The sequence below is a fragment of the Mobula hypostoma genome, chromosome 20 (genome assembly GCF_963921235.1).
Source record: "Mobula hypostoma chromosome 20, sMobHyp1.1, whole genome shotgun sequence".
Lineage (NCBI taxonomy): Eukaryota > Metazoa > Chordata > Chondrichthyes > Myliobatiformes > Myliobatidae > Mobula > Mobula hypostoma.
Genome location: NC_086116.1, coordinates 53,048,194 through 53,071,650, shown reverse-complemented (window position 1 = coordinate 53,071,650; position 23,457 = coordinate 53,048,194). Strand labels below are relative to the sequence as shown.

The window sequence follows — 23,457 nt, the reverse complement described above, 5'->3', positions numbered from 1 at the left end:
AGGTTATTTTTTGGGTCTGGGAACACTCAAAAATTTTTCCCATATAACTTAATGGTAATTGCTTCTTTGCTTCACGCCATTTCGGCACGAAAGGTTTCATAGGAACGCTCTGCCTTGGTGGGGGAAATACGGGACAAGGGCGGTCTCGTATGGGACAAACCAATTCAGCCCAATATACGGGATGTCCCGGCAAATACGGGACGGCTGGCAACCCTATGTTCAAGTTCAACAGCGGGCGTGACAGGGAATGAGGAAAGGTGCAGCTAACTCATATCGTTTCCTCGCAGCCCGGTACCGGTCCGCTGCTCTAGAGTTTTCAGGTTGTGAGAGGTCAGGTCCATTGGACGGTAGTCATTTAAGACTTTTGCTTGGCCCTTTTTTGGGTAACTGGGACTATACATGATGTTTTCCACAGTCGGGACCCTTTCCAGGCTGAGACTCAGATTGAAAATGCACTGGAGAACTCCACACAACTGCTCAGGACACCCCTTCAGGACCTTGGACTTCACATCCTCCGGTCCCAATGCTTTGCCATGTCTGAGTTTCCCCCGGGCCCTTCTCAACCTGCACAGTAGTGAAGATGAGTCCATGATGACTGGGGAGTTGGTGGAATGTGGGGCCTGGGGGAGGTGAAAATTGGGATGAAAGCGGTTGGTATATGGATGGTAGGTGCAGGGTAAGGAGGGGACGTAGCCAGTGGGAGCCTGTGTTGAACAGGCGGGGGGGGGGGTTGATGGGGAGAGGAGGGAGAGGGGAGGCATTGGTGCCTCAGCACCTGGACTGCTGAGATGGCGGGGTGGGGGGTTGTGAACAGGAGTGCAATTGTCAAACCTATCGAAGAATTGGTTTGATTCATTAGCCCATTCATGGCTGTATTCCGAGTTTCTACAGCTTGGCTGGCTGAAACCTGTGATCCCTCTCCACACCTCCTGTGTGCTATCCTGCCCAAGCCTGTTCTCCAGCCCTCTCCTGAATTCCTCTTTAGCCACCTTGATGCCACTCAATGTAATTGATTTGAATGCCATTTAAGAATGCTTATTAATCATAGATGAACTGCCTAGTATATAAATATAGGAGAAATGATTGTAGTAAAGAGACGGGGACAATGTTGGAACTTAGAGATGTAGATCACAATACTTGCTAGAAAGGAAAATGTTGAAAACGATCGGTAAATATATAGATGACTTTCCATGCAGTGGCTAAATCATTTCTAAATACAGTGAATAACTACGCTGCTACTCAGAAGCCATCCAATATCAAAATTCTGCAGATGCTTGAAATTTGAGAAGAAACAGAAAATGCTTCAGATACTCATCAGACAACATCTGTGAAGATGGAAATAGTTAAACTTTCAGGTTGGTGCCTTGCTCAGTATCTCAATTTCTTTTTTTTTACTGTCATGAGGTATCTGTGACACAGTCGTATTTTGCTGCTTTGATTCCAATCCTACCTTCTGACAGCCTCCTCAAACCCGGCTAACTTTTTCTTCTCGTCAGTGATCTGCCTTTAATTGTATAGGTGCTATTTTTTACAAAATGTCTCTACTCATGTCAAATGCCAAGTCATTTAAATATTTCATTTCAAAAGCTTCGGTCAGATTGGCCTAACCTTCACAGATGTTTGGTGGCTTATTGATCCAGTGAAAATGTTCAGTGCTTTGACTCTATCTTCATGTAAAGATGATTGAGATTTCTTGACAAATGCCTATAAACACCTACTTTCCATCTCTTACCTTCCAGAAATCTCAGGGTGCCATGTGTTTTTTTAGGCTAAGAAACATTTCCCACTGATGTATTAAAATGAAAGCATCAACATCCCAGGAAATTGCTATTTAGTGCCATTACTTTCAGTAATTTTGGCAATTGATCACCGATTCAGTATTTGCTTCCTTGGGATTTTGTGCATACTATTTAGAAACATAGAAAACCTACGGAACAATACAGGCCCTTCGGCCCACAAACCTATGCCAAACATGCCCTTACCTTTGAACTACCTAGTCTTACCCATAGCCCTCTATTTTTCTAAGCTCCATGTATCCATCCAGGAGTCTCTTAAAAGACCCTATTGTTTCCGCCTCCACCACTGCTGCTGCTGGCAGCCCATTCCACGCACTCACCACAATCTGCATAAAAAAAACTTACCCCTGTCATCTCCTCTGTTCCTGTTCCAAGCACCTTAAAACTATGCCCTCTCATGCTAGCCATTTCAGCCCTGGGAAAAAGCCTCCGACTATCCACACGATCAATGCTTTCAATTATCTTGTACACCTCTATCAGGTCACCTCTCATCCTCCGTTGCTCCAAGAGGCAAGCCAGTTCTGGATCCATAAAGCAATTTCCCCTTGGATCCCATGCCTCCTTACTTTCTCAGTAAGCCTTACGTGGGGTACCTTACCAAATGCCTTGCTAAAATCCATATACACTACATCTACGGCTTTACCTTCATCAATGTGTTCAGCCACATTCTCAAAAAATTCAATCAGGCTCGTAAGGCACGACCTGCCTTTGACAAAACCATGCTAACTATTCCTAATCATATTATACCTCTCCAAATGTTCATAAATCCTGCCTCTCAGGATCTTCTCCATCAACTTACCAATCGCTGAAGTAAGACTCACTGGTCCATAATTTCCTGGGCTATCCCTACTCCCTTTCTTGAATAAGGGAACAACATCCACAACCCTCCAATCCTCCGGAACTTCTCCTGTCCCCATTGGTGATGCAAAGATCATCACCAGAGGCTCAGCAATCTCCTCTCTCGCTTCCCACGGTAGCCTGGGGTACATCCCATCCAGTCATGGTGACTTATCCAACTTGATGCTTTCCAAAAGCTCCAGCACATCCTCTTCCTTAATATCTACATGCTCAAGCTTTTCAGTCTGCTGCAAGTCAGCACTACAATCGCCAGGATCCTTTTCTGTAGTGAATACTGAAGCATAGTTCTCATTAAGTACCTCTGTTATCTTCTCCGGTTCCATACACACTTTTCCACTGTCACACTTGATTGGTCCTGTTCTCTCACGTCCTATCCTCTTGCTCTTCATGTACTTGTAGGATGCCTTGGGGTTTCCCTTAATCCTGTCTGCCAAGGCCTTCTCATGGCCCCTTCTGTCTATCTTAATTTCATTCTTAAGCTCCTTCCTGTTAGCCTCATAATCTTCTAGATCTCTATCATTACCTAGTTTTTTGAACCTTTCGTAAGCTCTTCTTTTCTTCTTGACTAGATTTACAACAGCCTTTGTACACCATGATTCCTGTACCCTACCATCCTTTCCGTCTCATTGGAATGTATCTACGCAGAATCCCACACAAATATCCCCTAAACATTTGCCATATTTCTTCCGTATGTTTCCCTGAGAACATTTCTCTGAGTTAGGTTTAATATTCTGACAGGGAATGAGATCTGATTATCTGGAGGAAGTGTGGGAATATCATTTGTTTTTTAAATTGGTTTTCTGTTACCAATCCTTTGTCCATTGGGATCAATTACCATATTTCCCAGTTTTCTGATAAGCTAAAGTGGGTTCACAAAGCAGACAAGTTTTTTTTTAAATGATGAAGGACTGGAGATGTTAATGTTTAAATGGATACTGGTGTGCTGGTACATAAAAAAAAAACTGGTATACAGTTTTAGACAACAATTAGGAAGGGGAAATGACGTTATTGTTTAAGATACAGGAGTCAAGAAAATTTTACTGCATTCTTATAGGACTTTTGTGAGATTGCACCTGACATTCTGTGTACAGGTTTGATCTACTTACCCAAGGAAAGATCCATCTCATACACAATGGAGAAGAAAAGAAATTAATTAGACTGTTTCCAGAGTAGACTGGACCTGCATTCTCCATAGTTTAGAATGAAGGATTTAATTGAAGTCTGCACAATGTTTAAAGCTTGACAGGCTAGATGAATGGAGTACATTTTCCCTGGCTGAGAAAGCTACACTCAGACTTCGATGAATCTTTGGAATTTTTTGTCAAAGACTCTTATATGTTAAGCTTATTCAAAGCAGATCAATAGATTTCTAGATTTTAAGGAAAACAAGTGAAATGGGAATAGTGCAAGAAAATGGTGGAGGAAAAAACCAGCCATCATCTTAAACAATGACAGAGTTGACTCAGAGAGCCAGATGGCCCATTCCTGCTTCTGTTTCTTCTGTGCCAAAATGAACAGTGGGTGTAAGAATTGAGACGTCAAGTTTGTTTTCAGAAACACTTTATTCAAAGCCATACATGAATACTTTGGTCATTGGTGTCTCCAGCTTGCCAAACCCTCCATTGACTTGTAGCAGTGCTGCCAAATCCTCCCTAACCCCTTCAATACACAAGCCCAATGTGGAAAAATGACAGCAAATAGCGTGAAAGGAGTTTGAATGCCACCAGCCATTTCAGTCACTGTAGAGAACCATTGGCAACCATTTTGTCTACAGTTCCCAGGAAAAGGCAACACGCTACTCATCTGAGTTGCATATTATAAATAGATGATTTAAATTAAACAGGAACACATGATTTACTATACAGAAGAAATAGAAATCTCCCCAGCAAAATGGAATATTTAAATATATCTTAGGTATAAAAATAATTTAAACTCCTTTTGATTTCACAAACTGTTATGAAGTTCTTCCCATTAAAATGCAGGAAACCTTTAACTGCATAAATACATAGACAAGACGACCCATAATCTGACTGGTATTCTGCAACATTGCACTGCTGCTCAAATAACCAAAACCCAGATATTCTCACATCATCTGGATTGTTCTGATTGTGGGTATGGGAATATCAAGGGGGTTCTCTTGTTGTGGGCAGGGGAAATGTAATTGCTTTCAGGATGAAGCCACCCTTTGTGTCAGTATGCAGCTGTGGTTTGCTCTTGGTTTGGATGACTCTCGACTCTGGATTGACGTCAATGTTTAGGATGTATGGTGCTGGACTGGAAATTCACTCTGTACCTTGGAACCTTGGGGTAGTAGTACCCCCGATTATCACTCCAGGTGAGCTGCAGAACCAGTAGGATGCATGTGTGGTGAAGAGTCAGGGGTCACATTGGGATATCTCTACATATTGTCTCCATTCTCCATCAAAAGTACCCAATGGTGCTCCTGAATTGTATTTTAAACCACCACCCACTTTTCTCTACAGAAGAGATGAAGTACCAATCCAAATTCACAAAGTCACCTCATGATTACCAGAAGCAAACCTATTAATTACACCAAGGTTAACATCACTTCCATCTTTCCCTGTCAATGAACCCCTGTCATCTGCTGGTCACCACAGACTGGCTGTTTACTGCATGCTATGACCCTTTAGCACATTTTGCTGCCATGCACCCTGGTACCATGTATATTTGTCACACTCTATCATGCCCCTGACCCAGAATGACATTCCACTTGCATGCAAAGCAGTAACCCAACTTTTCCTCATAAGGTAACAGTAGCAGAGCTCTTCTACTGCTCTGCCCTCATAAGTTGAACAATCCACACCCTGCCACATTACAGCCAGCCAGCTAATACTACACGCCTCAATAGTACGATACTTGTTTGTGGATCACCCCTGCCCTCCACTGAGACACTAAGCAACGGTTTTGAGGTTGTGCTATTTCAACAGTAAATAATTATAATGATGAATCAGATATCAAAATCATAGAGAGTTTAAAAGTCCAAAATGTGTGTTGTGGTAAGGCACTTGTTAATCAACTGAAAGACAGAACAATTGAACATCCCCTTAAGGCAACAAGAAATAGCTGAAATTGGTAAAAATATAGTCACATGTCCAACTTATCCAAAGACAATCTACAACCAAGTGAAATGCCTTACCCAACATTACAAGAATGTAACCCTGATTTTGCCTGAATTAACAAACATCCATTATCTCCTTTCCTTAAAGCGATCTTAATGACTGTAAAGTATTTTACATATTATTTTACATGATGCAGCATTCTTTTTGAGGGGCACCTCTGTGTAGTGGGCTGTCATCTGTCTTGGGGTGCTCAAAGTAGTGCAACACCACCATCTATTGAAGCATATCTGAAACTGCAGACTGCTAACCACTCATCTATATTACAGCAATAATGAATCAATGTGTATGAACATGCAGAATAAGGAAAAATAGCATGTTTCTTTGAAAAAAATAGCCCTCACTTGGCGGTATTGATAAACAAATTAATCTTCTCAGGGCAGATATGTGGAGGATATCAGAGGGGAATGAAGTGTAAACTAGTCACAGTCACCTGAATGTACAACCTGATATCCATTCACGATTTGTGCTCTTTGAGCCCATAATATCTAGTAATGCCCATTACTATCCAAGGCAAACCCTCAGGATCAGATCCTCTATAGTACAGTAAAAATGAATAATGTCATCAGTTAAGAACAAAAAGAAAAATTCAGAGCAAAATATTAACGTTTGCATACACGTAGAAATTCCCATTGAATACAAAAGAAATTATCATCTCCAAACAGTTAAAGCTCATGTTCCAGGTGTGAAGTACGACGAGTTTATTCCATCAGCCGACTGTCTGCAAATCCCATCACAGCAGAACACCGGACGTCCTTAAGTTTAGAGGTTCCCAGTGAAACACAAGAGGAACAGTACATGCAGCACAACGAAATACAAGGTAAACAGCAGCTTGGTCCGATACCGGGAATGGAACAGAGAACAGAATGACCTCATGCTGGAGTTCCTCCGTGCCTGATGGCAAAAAGTGCAAAATAGGAATTAGTATGTGACAAAGAATGAATATCACACGTCACTCACACTGGGCCACCAGTAGATTAGAATGGCCCAATACTAAAGCAGTGATATCTTGTGATGAGTAGAGCTCTGTGCTCAGCCTGTTACTGTTTACAATGCTAGTGCATGACTGTGTCGCAGGATTCAGCTCAAACTGTGTCATTACGTTCGCAGATGACACAACAGTGGCTGGCCTCATTAACGATTATAATAAGACAGAGTACAGAGAGGGAGTGGAGCGGATGGTGGATTGGTGTGAGAAGAACAACCTAAGTCTAAACATGGAGAAGACCAAGGAAATCATTGTGGACTTAAGGAAGGTACAAATGAACCATACCCCTCTACAAGTATGTTTGTGACTCCTCCACAGAGAGAGCTAAGTGCACCAGGCTCTCATCATGCTAGTCCCTTATTATCACCTCCCTGAACAAGAAGGCACAGCAGCACCTCCACTTCCTAAGAAGATTAAGGCAAGTGAGGCTACTCCCCCCACCCCCATCTTTACTGCATTTTATAAGAGCACCATTGAGAACATCCTGACAAGTTGCATCTTGATCTGATTTGGGAGCAGCTGAACATCAGACTGGAAGTCCCCACAAAAGACTGTGAGAGCAGCTGAGAGGATCGTAGGGGTCTCCCCATCATCCACTGGGGACATTTTATCAGCAGCGCTGTGTACACAGGGCCTTTAAAATCATTAAGGATCCCACCCATCCAGCGTCTTCGGTGATTTTCCACCATCAGGCAGCAGACCCCAAAGCAAAAAACAAGAATGAACTCCCTGCCGCATCACATTCAAAGTGTTATTGTTTAACCTGTTCTGTACCTCACAATATTTAATTTATAAACTTCATTTTGTTTTATTCATGCATCTGTAGATTTTATCCTTACTTTCATAAGTTATTGTGCGTTTGTTCACTACTGTGCTTTACAATCTGTTTCAGAGAAATGTCTTGTTTAACAGTATACATGTATATAGTTTAATGACAATAAACTTGACTTGATTTGACTTGAGTGCTTCCATGGTGTAAGGGTATCAAGTGGCTACATTGTACAAGGATAATGGGGGGTGTGGACTGGTAGGTTGCTGGCTGATGATGGAGAGAGGTATGTCACTCGGGAAGATGAGCAGGATGGCTGCTTTGGAATGAGCAGAACTATAGAATCAAAATATGCACTGTGAAGCAAAGTGTCTCCTTTGTACAGGTACTTACCTTGCTGGGAGTGGCACTCTCCGGTAGATCTATCAACAAGGAATGTTCTGACAAAGCTGAGGTATTAAGGTTCCTCTCCTGGGCACTGACCCACTCACTCAGCTCCACACTGAAAAGAATCAGACACCAAAAACTGTCACAACCTCGACCACAGCTCCTTGTCACCCCAGGTTCACAATACACCTGCTTGATATTAAACCCTACACTGAAATCCTCATATGTTCCTGAGACAGCCACATCGCTAGCTGATACACAGGGAGGCACACACTAACAACGGGAAGCTGTTCAGCTCCACAAGCCTGTTCCACTCTTTAATCACAGAACTGCAGAGTTAGGAGGACTACCCACTTTCGTGTTTTTATTTCGTTTCTCCCATCGGACGGTTGACGGACATGGACAGAAACAGTATAGGAAGGGCTGGAATTCAGAAGGATCTGATGGAGAGGTGCAGTGAAGGGACTTTGGGGAAGGTGGGCAAGAACAGGAGGGTAAAATGAGAATGTGGGGTTATTGTGGTGATAAGGTGGTAAGGGACAAGAAATACTGGCTAGAAAGGTGGGGGGGGCGGTAATGGAGTGATTAAGGAGCAAAAGAGGAGAAAGGCAAAGGTGGATCAGTGTGTAGGTATGCAAGCAGATGAGCACATTGTACGTTGGTACTGGAGTGGAATTAAACCTCTGAAAATAGGATAAATTGCCTCAACTAAACTCCAGTCCCTGCATTTAAGGGTTGGCTCCTTAGAACATCTGCGTCATGACTGAGTTCTTCATCTGCAAATAAAATACACCACTATCCTGCTCACTCTTCAGTTGGATTCTAAAATACTAAATTGGTGAGGGGTAGGAGGATAAGAGAATCAGTTTTCCTCCTCTTTGTTAATTACAGTGTTCAAACTTGGTTTTCTTTACCTTTTCAGTTGGTGTTCAGCAGAGAGAAGGGCTTCTTCAGCGGCCAATCGCTTTTCCTGTTCTTCAGCCAGCAAGTCCTCCAAACGGCTCAGTTCTTGCTCAGTTCTCTCCTGGACCTGCTTAGCTTCAACAAGCCTATGAAATGCACACCAAGGGAACAATCCTCATAGCAACATGGAATAAGGAAATAGACCATTCATCCCTTAAACCTGTTCTGCCATTTGGTTTGATCATGGTTAATCACATCTTAATCCCACTTACTTTCAATTCTGAATCCATTAATTCCCTTCACAGAATCACATTAAGGACATCATTTAGCTTTTTCAGTCCTTACAGATTCTGTACAACTCCCAGTACCACATTCTTTGAATTATTTTCATCACATACTTCTAAGCTCTCTTTTGTGATCGACTCTGCCTCTACTGCCACCTCTGGCACTGCATTCCAGACCCTAACCACTGAATATGCAAATAAATATCATTCTCTCGTATCACTTTAGCTTCTTTTGCCAATCATCATCATGTTCCCTAGTTCTTCACCCCTTCAAATAGCAACATTTTCTTGCCATCTTCTATCACTATGCTTCATGACTTAAAGTATCTCTATCAAATTGCCTCACAATCTCTTTTCTTCCAGTGAGTTCACATCCAGATTCTCCAATCTATCCATATAACCATACTCTCTCATCCATGTAATAAATTTCAGAAATCTCTTCTGCACCCATATCTTTCCTAAAGTGTGACACCAAGAACCAGACACAATATTTCAGTTGTAGTCAAACCAGTGTTTTAGATAAGTTCATTCTGACTTCCTTACTCTTCTACTTTATACTTCTTTATAAAGCCCAGGATCCTGAACCACTCAGAATTTGTTCTGTCAATTTCAATGAATTACTGTATGTACGTATAATTTCTACATTTGTACTCCTTTTCAAGTGAACCTCCAGTTTATATGACCTCCTCTTATCTACCAAAAGGCAATACTTTGTGGCATTACATTTCATCTGTCCATGCCAGTGGTCTGTCTCCATCCCCTTAAACTTTTTTACTTTTCTCCTGTTATGATTTCATAACGTACCAGCAGCAAGGGATGACAAATTGAGTCAGGTTTTAATATTAAAACCACTATATTTATTTACATCTACTCAAAAATATAGAAAATTAAATAAACTACATTCTTAAATATTAGTTAACAGTGTTATGCGTCTATAGCTCCCTACAGTCAAACTCAGAACCCGTTCTTAACAAATCTTACTCAAGCACAGTCTTAAAGTGGCAGTTCAGAGAGTCCCAGTAATTCACGAAATAGGCGAGAGGAGAGACTTGTGGAGTCACAATGCAGCGACGAGGCGATCACGACAAATTCCAAAGATTCCACGGCTAGCGAACGAAGAAACGGTTACCAAAGATCCCAGCCCAGGAATACTGTTCCGAAGTCCACAAAGAGTGATTTCACAAAGTAACTGTCACGAAATCCACAGCCATGGATCATAGGAAGGACAGACACGTCTCCACAATGCACAGTGTGCCACTGATTAACCTAATCCTTTGGGTATGGGTAAGCATTAGACTTTACCCTTCTCGATCATGAACTGTTCCCGGATAGCTTGAAGTCTGCAGTCTTCACTCTGTCTCTCTTTCCTTCGACTCCTCCCACATGCCCACATTTCTTTTATACCGTTGGCATATATCATAAGGTAACGCTTACAGAATCAAAACTATGGACTCCCCAGAAAACAAAACTGTGGACACATAATACCTCCCCCAAGAGGAGAAAATTTTGATCTGTAAGAGCAAAATTTTAACTACAAACTACAATATGTGAAACAATACATATACGGTTATCATACAGCACACTACAAAATGATACAACATTTTGCAGGAGCATATACAAATAGTAAATTCCACTCCATTTTTAAAATTACATTGTAACTTTAACATCTGGAAAGACAATTGGCAATTACATTATCTTTGCATTTAATGTGAATTATCATGAGATCCTACTCTTGTAAAATCAAACTCCAATTCAGCAACCTTCTATGTCTGAGCTGTGCAAACATACACATCAAAATGCTGTAAAACCAAAATAAGTGATAATAATTCCTTCTCCATGGTGGAATAATTTCTTTGATGCTCATTGAATTTCTTTGAAAAGTAAGTCACAGGATGGTCAACATCATCATAATCATCCCTTTGTAGTAACACTGCTCCTGCAGCTTCATCACTGGCATCCACAGGTATGGAGAATGGCTTTGCAAAGTCAGGTGACTTGAGCACAGGTTGGTGACATAAGATGGCTTTCAATTTATCAAATGCCTCCTGACAAGGTTCTGTCCAAACAAACTTTCACCCTTCTTCAGGAGGTAGGTCAATGGGAGAACAATATCAGCAAAGTTCTTACAGAACTTGTGATAATATCCGGCCATTCCCAGAAATCTTCTGAGAGCCCTTTTCCTGGTTGGAATGGGAACCTCAGAAATTGCCTGAACAGGAGCCAACCTGCCTTGACCTACAACATAACCAAGATAGGCCACAGTGGCATGGCCAAATTCACTCTTAGCTAGGTTAATTGTAAGGCTGGCTTTTGAGAGCCTTTCAAACAGCTTTTCCACTGCAGAGATATGGGCTTCCCAGGTGTCATTCCCCGTGACTAAATCATCAATATAGGCATCTGTGTGTTCTAACCCTTGAATTACAGAATTAAACATTCTTTGGAATGTTCCCAGAGCATTTTTCATTCCAAATGGCAGAACATTGTATTCAAACAACCCAGAAGGCGTCGCAAAGGCAGGAATTTCTCTACCTCTATCCATTAATGGAACACACCAATATCCTTTTAACAGATCAATCTTTGTAAGAAACTTAGCTTTTCCAACCTTGTCTACACAATCATCCACTCTAGGGATTGGATAAGCATCTGTTTTTGTTACAACATTCACCTTTCAGTAATCAGTGCAGAATCTGATACTACCATCTGGTTTAGGTACCATGACACAAGATGAACTCCAATCCGAAGTAGGAGGTCTAATATTATCATTTTCTAACATATACTCAATTTCTTGTTCAGCAAGTTTACATTTTTCAATACTCATACGATATGGATGTTGTTTTATAGGTTTGTTATTACCCACATCTACATCACATAAGGCCACTGTGGTTCTTTTTGGGATATCAGGAAATAAACCCTTAAATTTCATAATTAACTGCTTCATCTGTAAATGGGCCAGATTTGCATCAATATTTTCCAAAATAGTGGAATTTGTCAATCTGGCTGAAATAATGTTCAGTTTTAAATAGGCCTCAGATGGATCAGCTAATAAATTTCCGGAGAGCTCACATCCATCTTTGTTTACAGCAACCGCCACAGCTGCAGTTTGTTTTTCATGATACAGCTTAAGCATATTTACGTGACAAAGCTGTGTTGGCCTTGGTCTATCTGACGTTTTGACTACATGGTCCACATCATTAACTTTAGCCACAGTTTCATAAAGACCATGAAGCTTCAGTTGTAGAGGGTTTGTTTGTACAGGAAACAAAACAAGCACTTCATCTCCTGGCTTGAATGACCTCATTCTGGCTTGTTTATCATACCGAGTTTTCATTCTTTCCTGGGTTGATTTTAAATTTTCCTTTGCTAGGTTGCAAGCCCTTTGCAATTTGTCCATGAACTTCAAAACATAATCTAGCAAATTAACATGCAGGTCACTGTTAACCCACTGTTCCTTTATCAATGTCAAAGGTCCTCAGACATGGTGGCCAAGCACAAGTTCAAAGGGACATAAGCCTAGGGAATCTTGTACTGACTCCCTTATTGCAAATAAAAGCAAATGAACTCCCTCATCCCAATCCTTCTCATTTTCAATACAGAATGTCCTAATCATGGTTTTGAGGGTAGAATGGAATCTCTCTAAGGCCCCTTGGGATTCTGGATGATATGCAGATGATGTAATTTGTTTGGCTCCCAGTTTGTAAACTACCTGCTGAAATAATCCTGACATAAAATTACTCCCTTGATCAGACTGAATTTCTTTAGGCAAACCAAATAAAGTAAAAAAAATTACGAGAGCCTTCGACACAGTTTGGCTTTTATATTTCTGAGAGGTATTGCCTCTGGAATTCTAGATGCTGTACGCATGATAGGTAGCAAATACTGATGACCAGCTTTAGTCTTTGGTAATGGGCCAACACGATCCACAATAACTTTAGGAAAGGGTTCACCAAATGCAGGAATAGGCAGCAGTGGGGCCACTGGGGTGACATGATTAGGTTTACCCACAACCTGACAAGTGTGACAAGTCCTGTAAAATGTTACAACATCTTTCCTCAACTTAGGCCAGAAGAATTGTTTTAAAACTTTGTTCACAGTTTTATTCACACCTAGATGGCCATCCAAGGGTTTACTATGGGCCAAATTTAAAATCTCATTCCTATAGGCTTTAGGAACTATAACCTGGTGAACAATCGCCCATTCCTGACTTGCAGGAATATTAGGTGGTCTCCACTTCCTCATTAATACTCCATCTTTGAAATAATACCCCACTGGCACTTTATCGATCTCCTCACCTGAGAGAGCTTTTTCTCTTAAAGCTTCAATCTCAGGGTCTCTGCTCTGTTCAGCTATAAACTCCTTCCTAGACAGAGATAAATCTTTATTATCAGATTTAATACCTGGATCCTGGTGAAAAAATGAAGGCAGAAAAGTCCCTGACAAGTCATCAAAATCTGATTCCCTATTTGGGCTATCGTGAGTAGCCGAATTATGCTGTACAGGACCATCTGCATTGGCAAGATTCTTGGCCCTAGCTTGAGTTCCTGCACACGAGGGATAAATGTTAGGATCTATCTTTGAATCATCATTGATTGGCTTAGTTGTCAGCTGCACTGCAGGAACAACTTTACCACCTGCTAGATCATTCCCTAACAACAAAGAAACACCTTCCACCGGTAAACTGGGTCATAGTCCTATTTTAACAAGTCCTGAAACTAACTCTGACTTCAAAATTACCTTGTGCAGAGGTACAGGAACAACGTTGCACCCAATACCTCGAATAAGATTTACCACACTAGTGGCAGTTTCATCACCAAACTTTAGAACACTGTCTAACATAAGTGACTGAGAAGCCCCAGTATCTCGAAGAATTTTCACCGGTACCAGGGTTGACCCTTCCTTTACTGGAACAAACCTATCTGACGTAAAATGAAGGAATTCTTTCCTAACCCGACCAGACGCTTTAGCCTTTGACAGAGCTTCATCAGAATGTTCAGAACCCCGTGGATTCACAGGTGAACAGAGACATCTGGAACTGCCTCCTTTTCCTTCTACTTTTTCAGAAGGAAACAGTTAGCCATAACATGACCAACCAGGTTTCCTACAATAGTGACAATTAGGACCAGAGGGCTTCTCCTTTAGTTGTTTCCCTTCATCCTTACCTTTGTCACTAGACCCAGATTTGATTTCGGTTTACCTGGATTGTCCATGCTACTCTTTTGGAAGGTCTTACTCGGGGTAAACTTAAACTTGTGGGTTAAGGCAAACTCATCTGCTAATTTAGCAGACTCTTGCAAAGTGGCGGTATCCTTTTCATCTAAATATGCCTTTATATCATTATGGACGCACCTTTTAAATTCTTCAATTAAAATTAACTCTCAACTCTTTCAGTTTCTCAAAATTCCATCCACATTTTTAGATGTGCACCATCTTTCAAAACACACAGATTTCTCATAAGGAAATTCCACATGAGCCTGGTTCACAGATTTCTTCAAATTCCTAAACCTTTGCCTATAGGCTTTTGGAACCAGTTCAAAGGCTTTAAGTACAACGTCTTTCACAATCTCATACTTAGCTGCATCTTCAATTGACAGGGCAGAATAAGCCTGTTGAGCCTTACCCTTAAATACACTCTGTAACAAGAGAGACCAACTTTCTTTCGGCCACTTTAGGCTCTGAGCAACTTTCTCAAAATGCTGGGTATTTATCAACCTCAGCCTCATCAAATGGAGGGACCTGTTTAACTTCCTGACTGGCCACAAACGGTACAACCAGCTCCCTAGAGCCAGATGTTTGCCTCTCGAGGCTTAACTTCTCCATCTCTATCTCAAACTGCCTTTGTCTGTCTCTTTCTCTTTCCCTAGCCTCTAATTTAAATCTCTCTAATTTCATTTGTTCCAGTTGTAACTGGGTCTCAAGTTTACTTTCAGGAAACCTGATACCTCCTCCTCTAATTCCTCCTTATCTATGTAGTGCTCAGCTATTACCCTCTGAATCTGCACCTTTTTCATAGACGGTTTCACCTCAGTAAGTTATAGATTTTTAGCAACAAGCAACAAGCCATTCTTTTTGGCTTTCCCTAAAGCCCCAGGGTCTGGCGATGCCAGAAATGCATCAACATCCATTGCTGCTAGTTTCCCCACACAAGTCAATCAAAAGCGTAGTAGCCAATGAGATCGATAGTCAATCAATAAGTTCCAATTTTGTTCATATTGCGGACGAGCCCCCAATTTTGTTACGATTTTGTAACGTACTAGCAGCAAGAGATGACAAATTAAGTTGGGTTTTAAAATTAAAACCACTATATTTATTTACATCTACTCAAAAATATAGAAAATTAAATAAACTACATTCTTAGACAGAAGTTAACAGTGTTATGCGTCTATAGCTCCCTACAGTCAAACTTAGAACCCGTTCTTAACAAATCTTACTCAAGCACAGTCTTAAAGTAGCAGTTCAGGGAGTCCCAGTAATTCACGAAATAAGTGAGAAGTGAGAATTGTGGATTCACAGTGCAGCGACGAGGCAATCACGACGAATTCCAAAGATTCCACGGCAGAAACGGTTACCAAAGATCCCAGCCGAGGAATACTGTTCCGAAATCCACGAAGAGCGATTTCACACAGTGACTGTCACGAAATCTACACCCATGAAGGACAGACACGTCTCCACAATGTTCAGTTTGCCGCTGATTAACCCAATCCTTTGGGTATGGGTAAGGACTAGACTTTACCCTTCTCGATTGTGAGTTGTTCCCGGATAGCTCGAAGTCTGCAATCTTCACTCCCTCTCTCTTTCCTTTGACCCCTCCCACATTTCTTTTATACCGTTGGCACACGTCGTAAGGTAACGCTCACAGAAACGAAATGATGGACCCCCAGGAAAACGAAAATGGGGACACGTGACGCCCACAGTAAACAAAACTATGGACTCCCAGGAAAACAAAACACATAACACTCTTCAGTCTTAACATTCAAGTATTGTGTCACTGCAACTTCTGCCTTTTACTTCAAGATTCAAATTATTAATAAGTAAGTAACAAATTGTCCTGGAACAAAACCCTGGAGAATTCCACTGTCTGAAGAGAAAACCACACTTTTTATGATTACTCTCTGCTTCTTATGACTTAGCCATATTTTTATGCATTCTGCTGCAGACTTTTATTATATGTTTCACCAAAGTTATTATATACACCTTACAAAATGACTTTTGGAAGGCTACAGTATACCTACCTCAATTAGATTTTTCAACACTCTGTTGCCATATTTAGCTTTATTTCATAAATTATCCTTAACGAATTTGTGTTGGCTTTCTCCAATCAGTTCACATTTGTACAAGTGACTGATAATTCTGTCCCTGATCATCAGTCCAAGAATTTTCCCACCACTGAGGTTTAAATGATTGATCTATCGTTGGTCATCATTATTATGCGCTGTGTCATATAATGTACATCATCAATCTCATGACCATGATTGTTCTCAGCAAATTTCTCTTCTGAAGTGGTTTGCCATTGCCTTCTTTAGGGCAGTGTCTTCATAAGATGGGTGCCTCCAGCCATTACAAATACTCTTCAGAGGTTCTCTGCCTGGAGTCAGTGGTCACATAACCACTACTTGTGATCTGCACCAGCTGCTCAAACAACCATCCACCACATGGTCCCTTGGCTTCAAGGGGTTAAGCAGGTGCAACACTTTGCCCAAGGGTGACCTGCACGCTAGTGGAGGGAAGGAGCGCCTTACACCTCCTTTAATAGAGGTATCTCCACCCACCACCCTGATCTATACCTATTGCATTTATTCCTAGGAACATATATATAAAATGCTGTAGGAACTCAGCAGGTCAAGCAGCATCAATGGAAAGGAATGAAGAGTCAATGTTTCAGGCTGAGAGCCTTCATCAGGATTCATTATCAATTTATTCCTAACCCTTTTAGAAACATAGAAAACCTACAGCACAATACAGGCCCTTCGGCCCAGAATTGTGATGAACATGTTCTGACCTTAGAAACTACTAGGCTTACCCATAGCCCTTTATTTTACTAAGCTCCATGTACCTATCTAAAAGTCTCTTAAAAGACCCTATCGTATCCACCTCCACCACTGTTGCCAGCAGCCCATTCCACGCACTCACCACTCTCTGAGTAAAAAACTTACCCCGGACATCTCCTCTGTACCTGCTCCCCAGCACCTTAAACCTGTGTCCTCTTGTGGCAATCATTTCAGCCCTGGGAAAAAGCCTCTGATTATCCACACGATCAATGCTTCTCATCATCTTCTACACCTCGATCAGGTCACCTCACATCCTCCGTCGCTCCAGGGAGAAACGGCCGAGTTCACTCAACCTATTCTCAAAAGGCATGCTCCCCAATCCAGGCAACAAATTTGTAAATCTCCTCTGCACCCTTTCTATGGCTTCCACATCCTTCCTGTAGTGAGGCGACCAGAACTGAGCACAGTACTCCAAGTGTGGTCTGACCAGGGTCCTATATAGCTGCAACATTACCTCTCGGCTCCTAAATTCAATTCCACGATTGATGAAGGCCAATACACTGTACGCCTTCTTAACCACAGAGTCAACCTGCGCAGCTGCTTTGAGCGTCCTATGGACTCGTACCCCAAGATCCCTCTCTGATCCTCCACACTGCCAAGAGTCTTACCATTAATACTATATTCTGCCATCATATTTGACCTACCAAGATGAACCACTTTACACTTATCTGGGTTGAACTCCATCTGCCACTTCTCAGCCCAATTTTGCATCCTATCAATGTCCCGCTGTAACTTCTGACAGCCCTCCACACTACCTACAACATCTCCAACCTTTGTGTCATCAGCAAACTTACTAACCGATCCCTCCACTTCCTCATCCAGGTCATTTATAAAAATCACGAAGAGTAATGGTCCCAAAACAGATCCCTGGTGACCAACCTCCATGCAGGATATGACCTGTTTACAACCACTCTTTGCCTTCTGTGGGCAAGCCAGTTCCGAATCCACAAAGCAATGTCCCCTTGGATCCCACGCCTCCTTACTTTCTTAATAAGGTACCCCATTATTAAATGCCTTGCTGAAATCCATATAAACTACATCCACTGCTTTTCCTACATCAATGTGTTGAGTCACATCCTCAAAAAATTCACTCAGGCTCGTAAGGCATGACCTACCCTTGACAAAGCCATATTGACTACTCCTAATCATAATATACCTCTCCAAACGCTCATAAATCCTGCCTCTCAGGATCTTCTCCAACAACTTATCAGTCACTGAGGTAAGACTCACTGGTCTATAATTTCCTGGGTTATCTCTACTTCCTTTCTTGAATAAAAGAACAACATCTGCAACCCTCCAATCCTCCGGAACCTCTCCCGTCCCCAGTGATGATGCAAAGTTCATCACCAGAGGCTCAGCAATCTCCTTCCTCGCTTCCCACAGTAGCCTGGGGTACACCTCCTCCGGTCCCGGTGACTTATCCAACTTGATGCTTTCCAAAAGCTCCAGCACATCCTCTTTCTTAACATCTACATGTTCAAGCTTTTCAGTCCGCTATAAGTCACCCCTACAATTGCCAAGATCTTTTTCCGTACTGAATACTGAAGCAAAGTAGTCAATAAGTACCTCTGCCATCTCCTCTGGTTCCATACACACTTTTCCACTGTCACACTTGATTGGCTCTGTTCTCTCACGTCTTATCCTCTCGCTCTTCACATACTTGTAGAATGCCTTGGGGTTTCCTTAATGCTGTCCGTCAAGGCCTTCTCAGGGCTCCTTCTGACCCTATTAATTCCATTCTTAAGCTCCTTCCTGCTGCCCTTATAATCTCCTTGATCTCTATTATTACCTAATTTTTTGAACCTTTCCCAAGCTCTTCTTTTGTTCTTGACTAGATTTACAACAGCCTTTGTACACCATGGTTCCTGTATCTTATCATCCTTTCCCTGTCTCATTGGAACGTACCTATGCAGAACTCCACACAAATATCCCCTGAACATTTGCCACATTTCTTCCGTACGTTTCCCTGAGAACATCTGTTTCTAATTTATGCTTCCAAGTTCTTGCCTAATAGCTTCATATTTCCCTTACTCCAATTAAACGCCTTCCTAACTTGTCTGTTCCTATCCCTCTCCAAAGCTATGTGAATTGTGATCACTATCTCCAAAATGCTCTCTCACTGAGAGATCTGACACCTGACCAGGTTCATTTCTCATCTCTAAAGTCATTTCCATCTCTAATTTTTTTCCAAAAGGGCACCAGACCTATTCCAGTTCAGGTGCAGCGTGACGTATTAGCACTGCTCCTTTTTGTCTCAGCTGCCAACATCCAGTGGAAAGGAACCACCTTGATCCACCCCCTACCATGATCAGCACTTTTAGCCATGTTCTAATTTTAATCTCCCTAATCTGCAGTCCTTAAGATAATTTTACATTGGTCAGGAAATACCTCACTTATGATTCTTCAAGAATTACTCTTAAATTTACGTCCAATACCTATGTGCCCCCCTCCCCCAGAGGATTTACTTTCTTTTTGTTGCTACGGTTATTTCCTGTCAATTTCACATTTCTTTCCAAATTCTCCCACCTAGCACTTCCAAATTCTAGCACTTAGGAAGGAACATATTTATCGTGACTCTCATTTGGCTGCAAAAAAGGCACTCAAGGCACTAAATTACCTGCCCATGCCATTTTCCTATTCTTCTCCTGTCTCTTCCCTCTTCCCCTTGAAGTTGATGACCATTCATTAGAATTGGACGACACCTATTTTACAGACAATAACAAATAAATGAGAGTATCTTTCCCAGATTTTACCTTTGCTTTAGGTGTTTCAGATCAGTTTCTTTAACCTGCAAGTCAATTCTGTCCTTCTCCTGAGGGCCACCAGGTGCAGTGTCAAACATGGGCTCTGTCTGAGTGCCAAAGAAAAGCAAAACTGTAAGGAGGGGTTAACAAGGACAATAAAGCACCCTAAATGTCACTGCACAACAGCAAGGTAAGGTACATCATACCAGTGCACAGTGAATATAAGACATCTTGTAGTCTTACATAGGATAATAAATACACAAGACGTTGTTTCAGGGCTGAACCTAAACTAAAAATTAAAGACATTTGATATGACGGATACCTTGGTCTGAATTACAGATAAGAGTTAAAGGTATTGAATAGCTTGGATACAAAGTAACAGATCTACAAGCCAGAAGCTAACAGGTTTGGGAAAGGGTATGGATCAAATTTGCAACAAGACATACCCTGAAGAAAATTATACACTGGAACCCTCCCCAGGATTCATTTATCAAACAATAACCATCACAATGCATCCTCCCTTCACCCACCTTCTCCTCGGCCAGCAGCTGGTGTTCAAGGGTGGTATGATGCAACTGTAACTCATTCAGTCGCTGCTGCGTGTCACGCAGGTTCTGTGTTGTGGCCCGTACCTGGGCAGAGAGAGCAATCTTCTCTTCAAACACCACGGACATCTGCAGATTACAAGGGGTAAGACGGGATAGAAAGAGAAAGTGCACATATCAGTCTCTCAGTCGCTCCACGCCACGGAAACTGGCATAAGCACTGGCCTGATGCGCCACAAGGCTCGTGACAGACTTTAATCTTAATCTTTAATCTAGCTAAAAAATTCCTCCTTACCTCTGTTCTAAATGGTCACCTCTCAATTTTGAGGCTATCCCTCCCCCATTAAATAAAAAAAAGAAAAAAAAATTTTGAGGCTGTGCCCTCTAGTTCTGGATACCCCCTCCATAGGAAAATTCCTCTCCATATCAACCCTATCTAGTTCTTTCAACATTTGGTAAGTTTCAATGAGATCCCCCGCATTCTTCTAATTTCCAGTGAGTACAGGCCCCAACCTGCCAAACGCTACTCATTTGTTAACCCTTTCATTCCCAGAATCATCCTCATGAACCTCCTCTGGACTCCCTCCAATGAAAATACATCCTTTCTGAGATCTGAGATATGGGGAACCAAACTGTTCACAATACTCTAAGTGTAGCCTGACTAATATCTTATAAAGGCTCAGCATTATCTGCTTGCTTTTGTATTCTATTCCCCTTGAAATAAGTGCCAACATCACATTTGTCCTTTTACCACAGACTCAACCCGTAAATTAACCTTCTGGGAGTCTTGCACGAGTACTCCCAAGTCCTTCTGCACCTCTGATCTTTAAATCTTCTCCCTATTTAGATAGTAGTCCACACGATTGTTCCTTTTACCAAAAGCATTATCATACATTTCCCAACACTTTATTCCATCTGCCACTTTTTTGCTCATTCTTTCAATTCTTCCTCGTCAGCTCCACTCTCCAGCCTTCTCCCTGTAACCTTTGATGCCATGGCCAAACAAGAAACCATCAAGCTCTTCCTTAAACACAGCCAACTACCTGGCCTTCGCAGCTGCCTGTGGTAACAAATTCCACAAATTCACCACCTTCTGGCTAAAGAAATTTCTCCACATCTCTGTCTTAAATGGACACCCTCTATCCCAAGGCTGTGACCCCTTGTCCTAGACTCCCCCATCTTGGGAAAATATCCTTTCCACATCTACTTTGTCGAGTCCTTTCAATGTTCGATAGGTATCAATGAGATCCGCTCTCATCCTCCTAAATTCCAGCGAGTACAGACCCATCAAACATTCCTCATATGATAACCCTTTCATTCCTGGAATCATCCTTGTGAACCTCCTCTGAAACCTTTCCAATGCCAGAACATCATTTCTTAAATGAGGACCCTAAAACTGTTCGTAATACTGAAAGTGTGGCCTCACCAGTGCCTTACTAACCCTCAGCATCACATCCCACCCCTTGTATTCTAGACCTCTTGAAATCAATGCTACAATGCCATTACCTTCCTCACCACCAACTCTAACTGCAAGTTAACCTTTAGGGTGTTCTGTACAAGGGCTCCCAAGTTCCTTTGCATCTCACATTTTTGGATTTTCTCCCCTTTTAGAAACTAGTCTGCACATTTATTTCTACTACCAAAGTGCATGACCATGCATTTTCCGAAATTCTATTTCAGTTGCTACTTTTTGGCCTATTCTCTTAACCTGTCTAAGACTTTCTGCAGTCTACCTGTTTCCTCAACAGTACCTGCCCTCCACCAATCTTCATACCATCTGCAAACTTGGCATCAAAGCCATCTATTCCATCATCTAAACCATTTATATACAGCATAAAAGAAGTGGTCCCAACACCAACCCCTGCGGAACACCACTAGTCACGGAAAAGGATCCTTTTATTCCCACACGCTGCCTCCTAACTATCAGTCAATGCTCTAACCATGTCAGTAACTTTCCTGTAATACCATGGGCTCTTAACTTGGTAAGCAGCCTCACGTGTGGCGCCTTGTCAAAGATCTTCTGAACGTCAAAATATACAACATCCACTGCATCCCCTTTATCTATCCTACTTGTAATCTCCTCAAAGAATTCCAAAAGGTTCATCAGGCAAGATTTTCCCTTAAGAAAACCATGCTCACTTTGTCCTATCTTGTCTTGTATACAAGTCACCCGGACCAGATGAACTGCACTCCTAGGGTCCTGACAGAGGTAGCGTTAGAGATTGTGGAGGCATTGGTAATGATCTTTCAAGAATCATTGGCTCTGGTATTGTTCCGGAAAATTGCAAATGTCACTCCACTCTTTAAGAGCGGAGGGGGCAGCAGAAATTAAATTATAGACCAGTTTGCCTGACCTCAGAGGTTAGGAAGATGTTGGAGTTAATTGTTACGGATGAAGTTATTGAGTACTTGGTGACAGGACAAGATAGGACAAAATCAGCATGGTTTTGGGCTCCTTATCTAAGAAAAGAAGTGCTGGCATTTGAGGGAATTCACAAGGATGATTTCGGGAATGAAAAGGTAATCATATGAGGAATATTTGATGGCTCTGGGCTTGTACTTATAGGAATTTAGAAGAATAAGTGGGGGATCTCACTGAAACCTTTTGACTGTTGAAAGGACTAGACAGAGTAGATGTGGAAAGGATGTTTCCCAACGTGGGGGAGCCTCAGGTTAGAGGGGCATACGTTTAAAACAGAGATGTGAGGAAATTTCTTTAGCCAGAGGTTGGTGAATTTGTGGAATTTGTTACCATAGGCAGCTAAGGAGGCCAGGTCATTGGGTGTACTTAAGGCAGAGATTGATAGGTCCTTGATTGGCCACAGCATCAAAGGTTGCGGGGAGAAAGGTGGGGATTGGGGCTGGAGGGGGTGTAAAGGATCAGCCATGATTGAATGGCAGAACAGACTTGATGGGCCAAATGGCCTAATTCTGCTCCTATATCTTATGATCTTAAGTACCAGAAGTTCCAAATAAACCCGTAGGCTGAAGAAAGCATAAATAA

At 41.9% G+C, this 23,457-nt stretch overlaps 1 protein-coding gene across 1 annotated transcript in view; it reads right to left on the bottom strand.

The window, feature by feature from the left end:
- Positions 1–4,144: 4,144 nt before the first annotated feature.
- LOC134359533 (golgin subfamily B member 1-like) overlaps positions 4,145–23,457 on the bottom strand; it is a 111,942-nt gene continuing 92,629 nt past the window's right edge. Inside the window, exons 19-23 of the mRNA XM_063072935.1 lie at positions 20,439–20,582; positions 19,918–20,015; positions 8,850–8,984; positions 7,942–8,050; positions 4,145–6,685 (exon numbers count right to left, since the gene is read on the bottom strand). Coding sequence (XP_062929005.1) covers positions 6,554–6,685; positions 7,942–8,050; positions 8,850–8,984; positions 19,918–20,015; positions 20,439–20,582 — 618 coding nt within the window. The 3' untranslated portion in view covers positions 4,145–6,553. The remainder of the gene's footprint in view (positions 6,686–7,941; positions 8,051–8,849; positions 8,985–19,917; positions 20,016–20,438; positions 20,583–23,457) is intronic.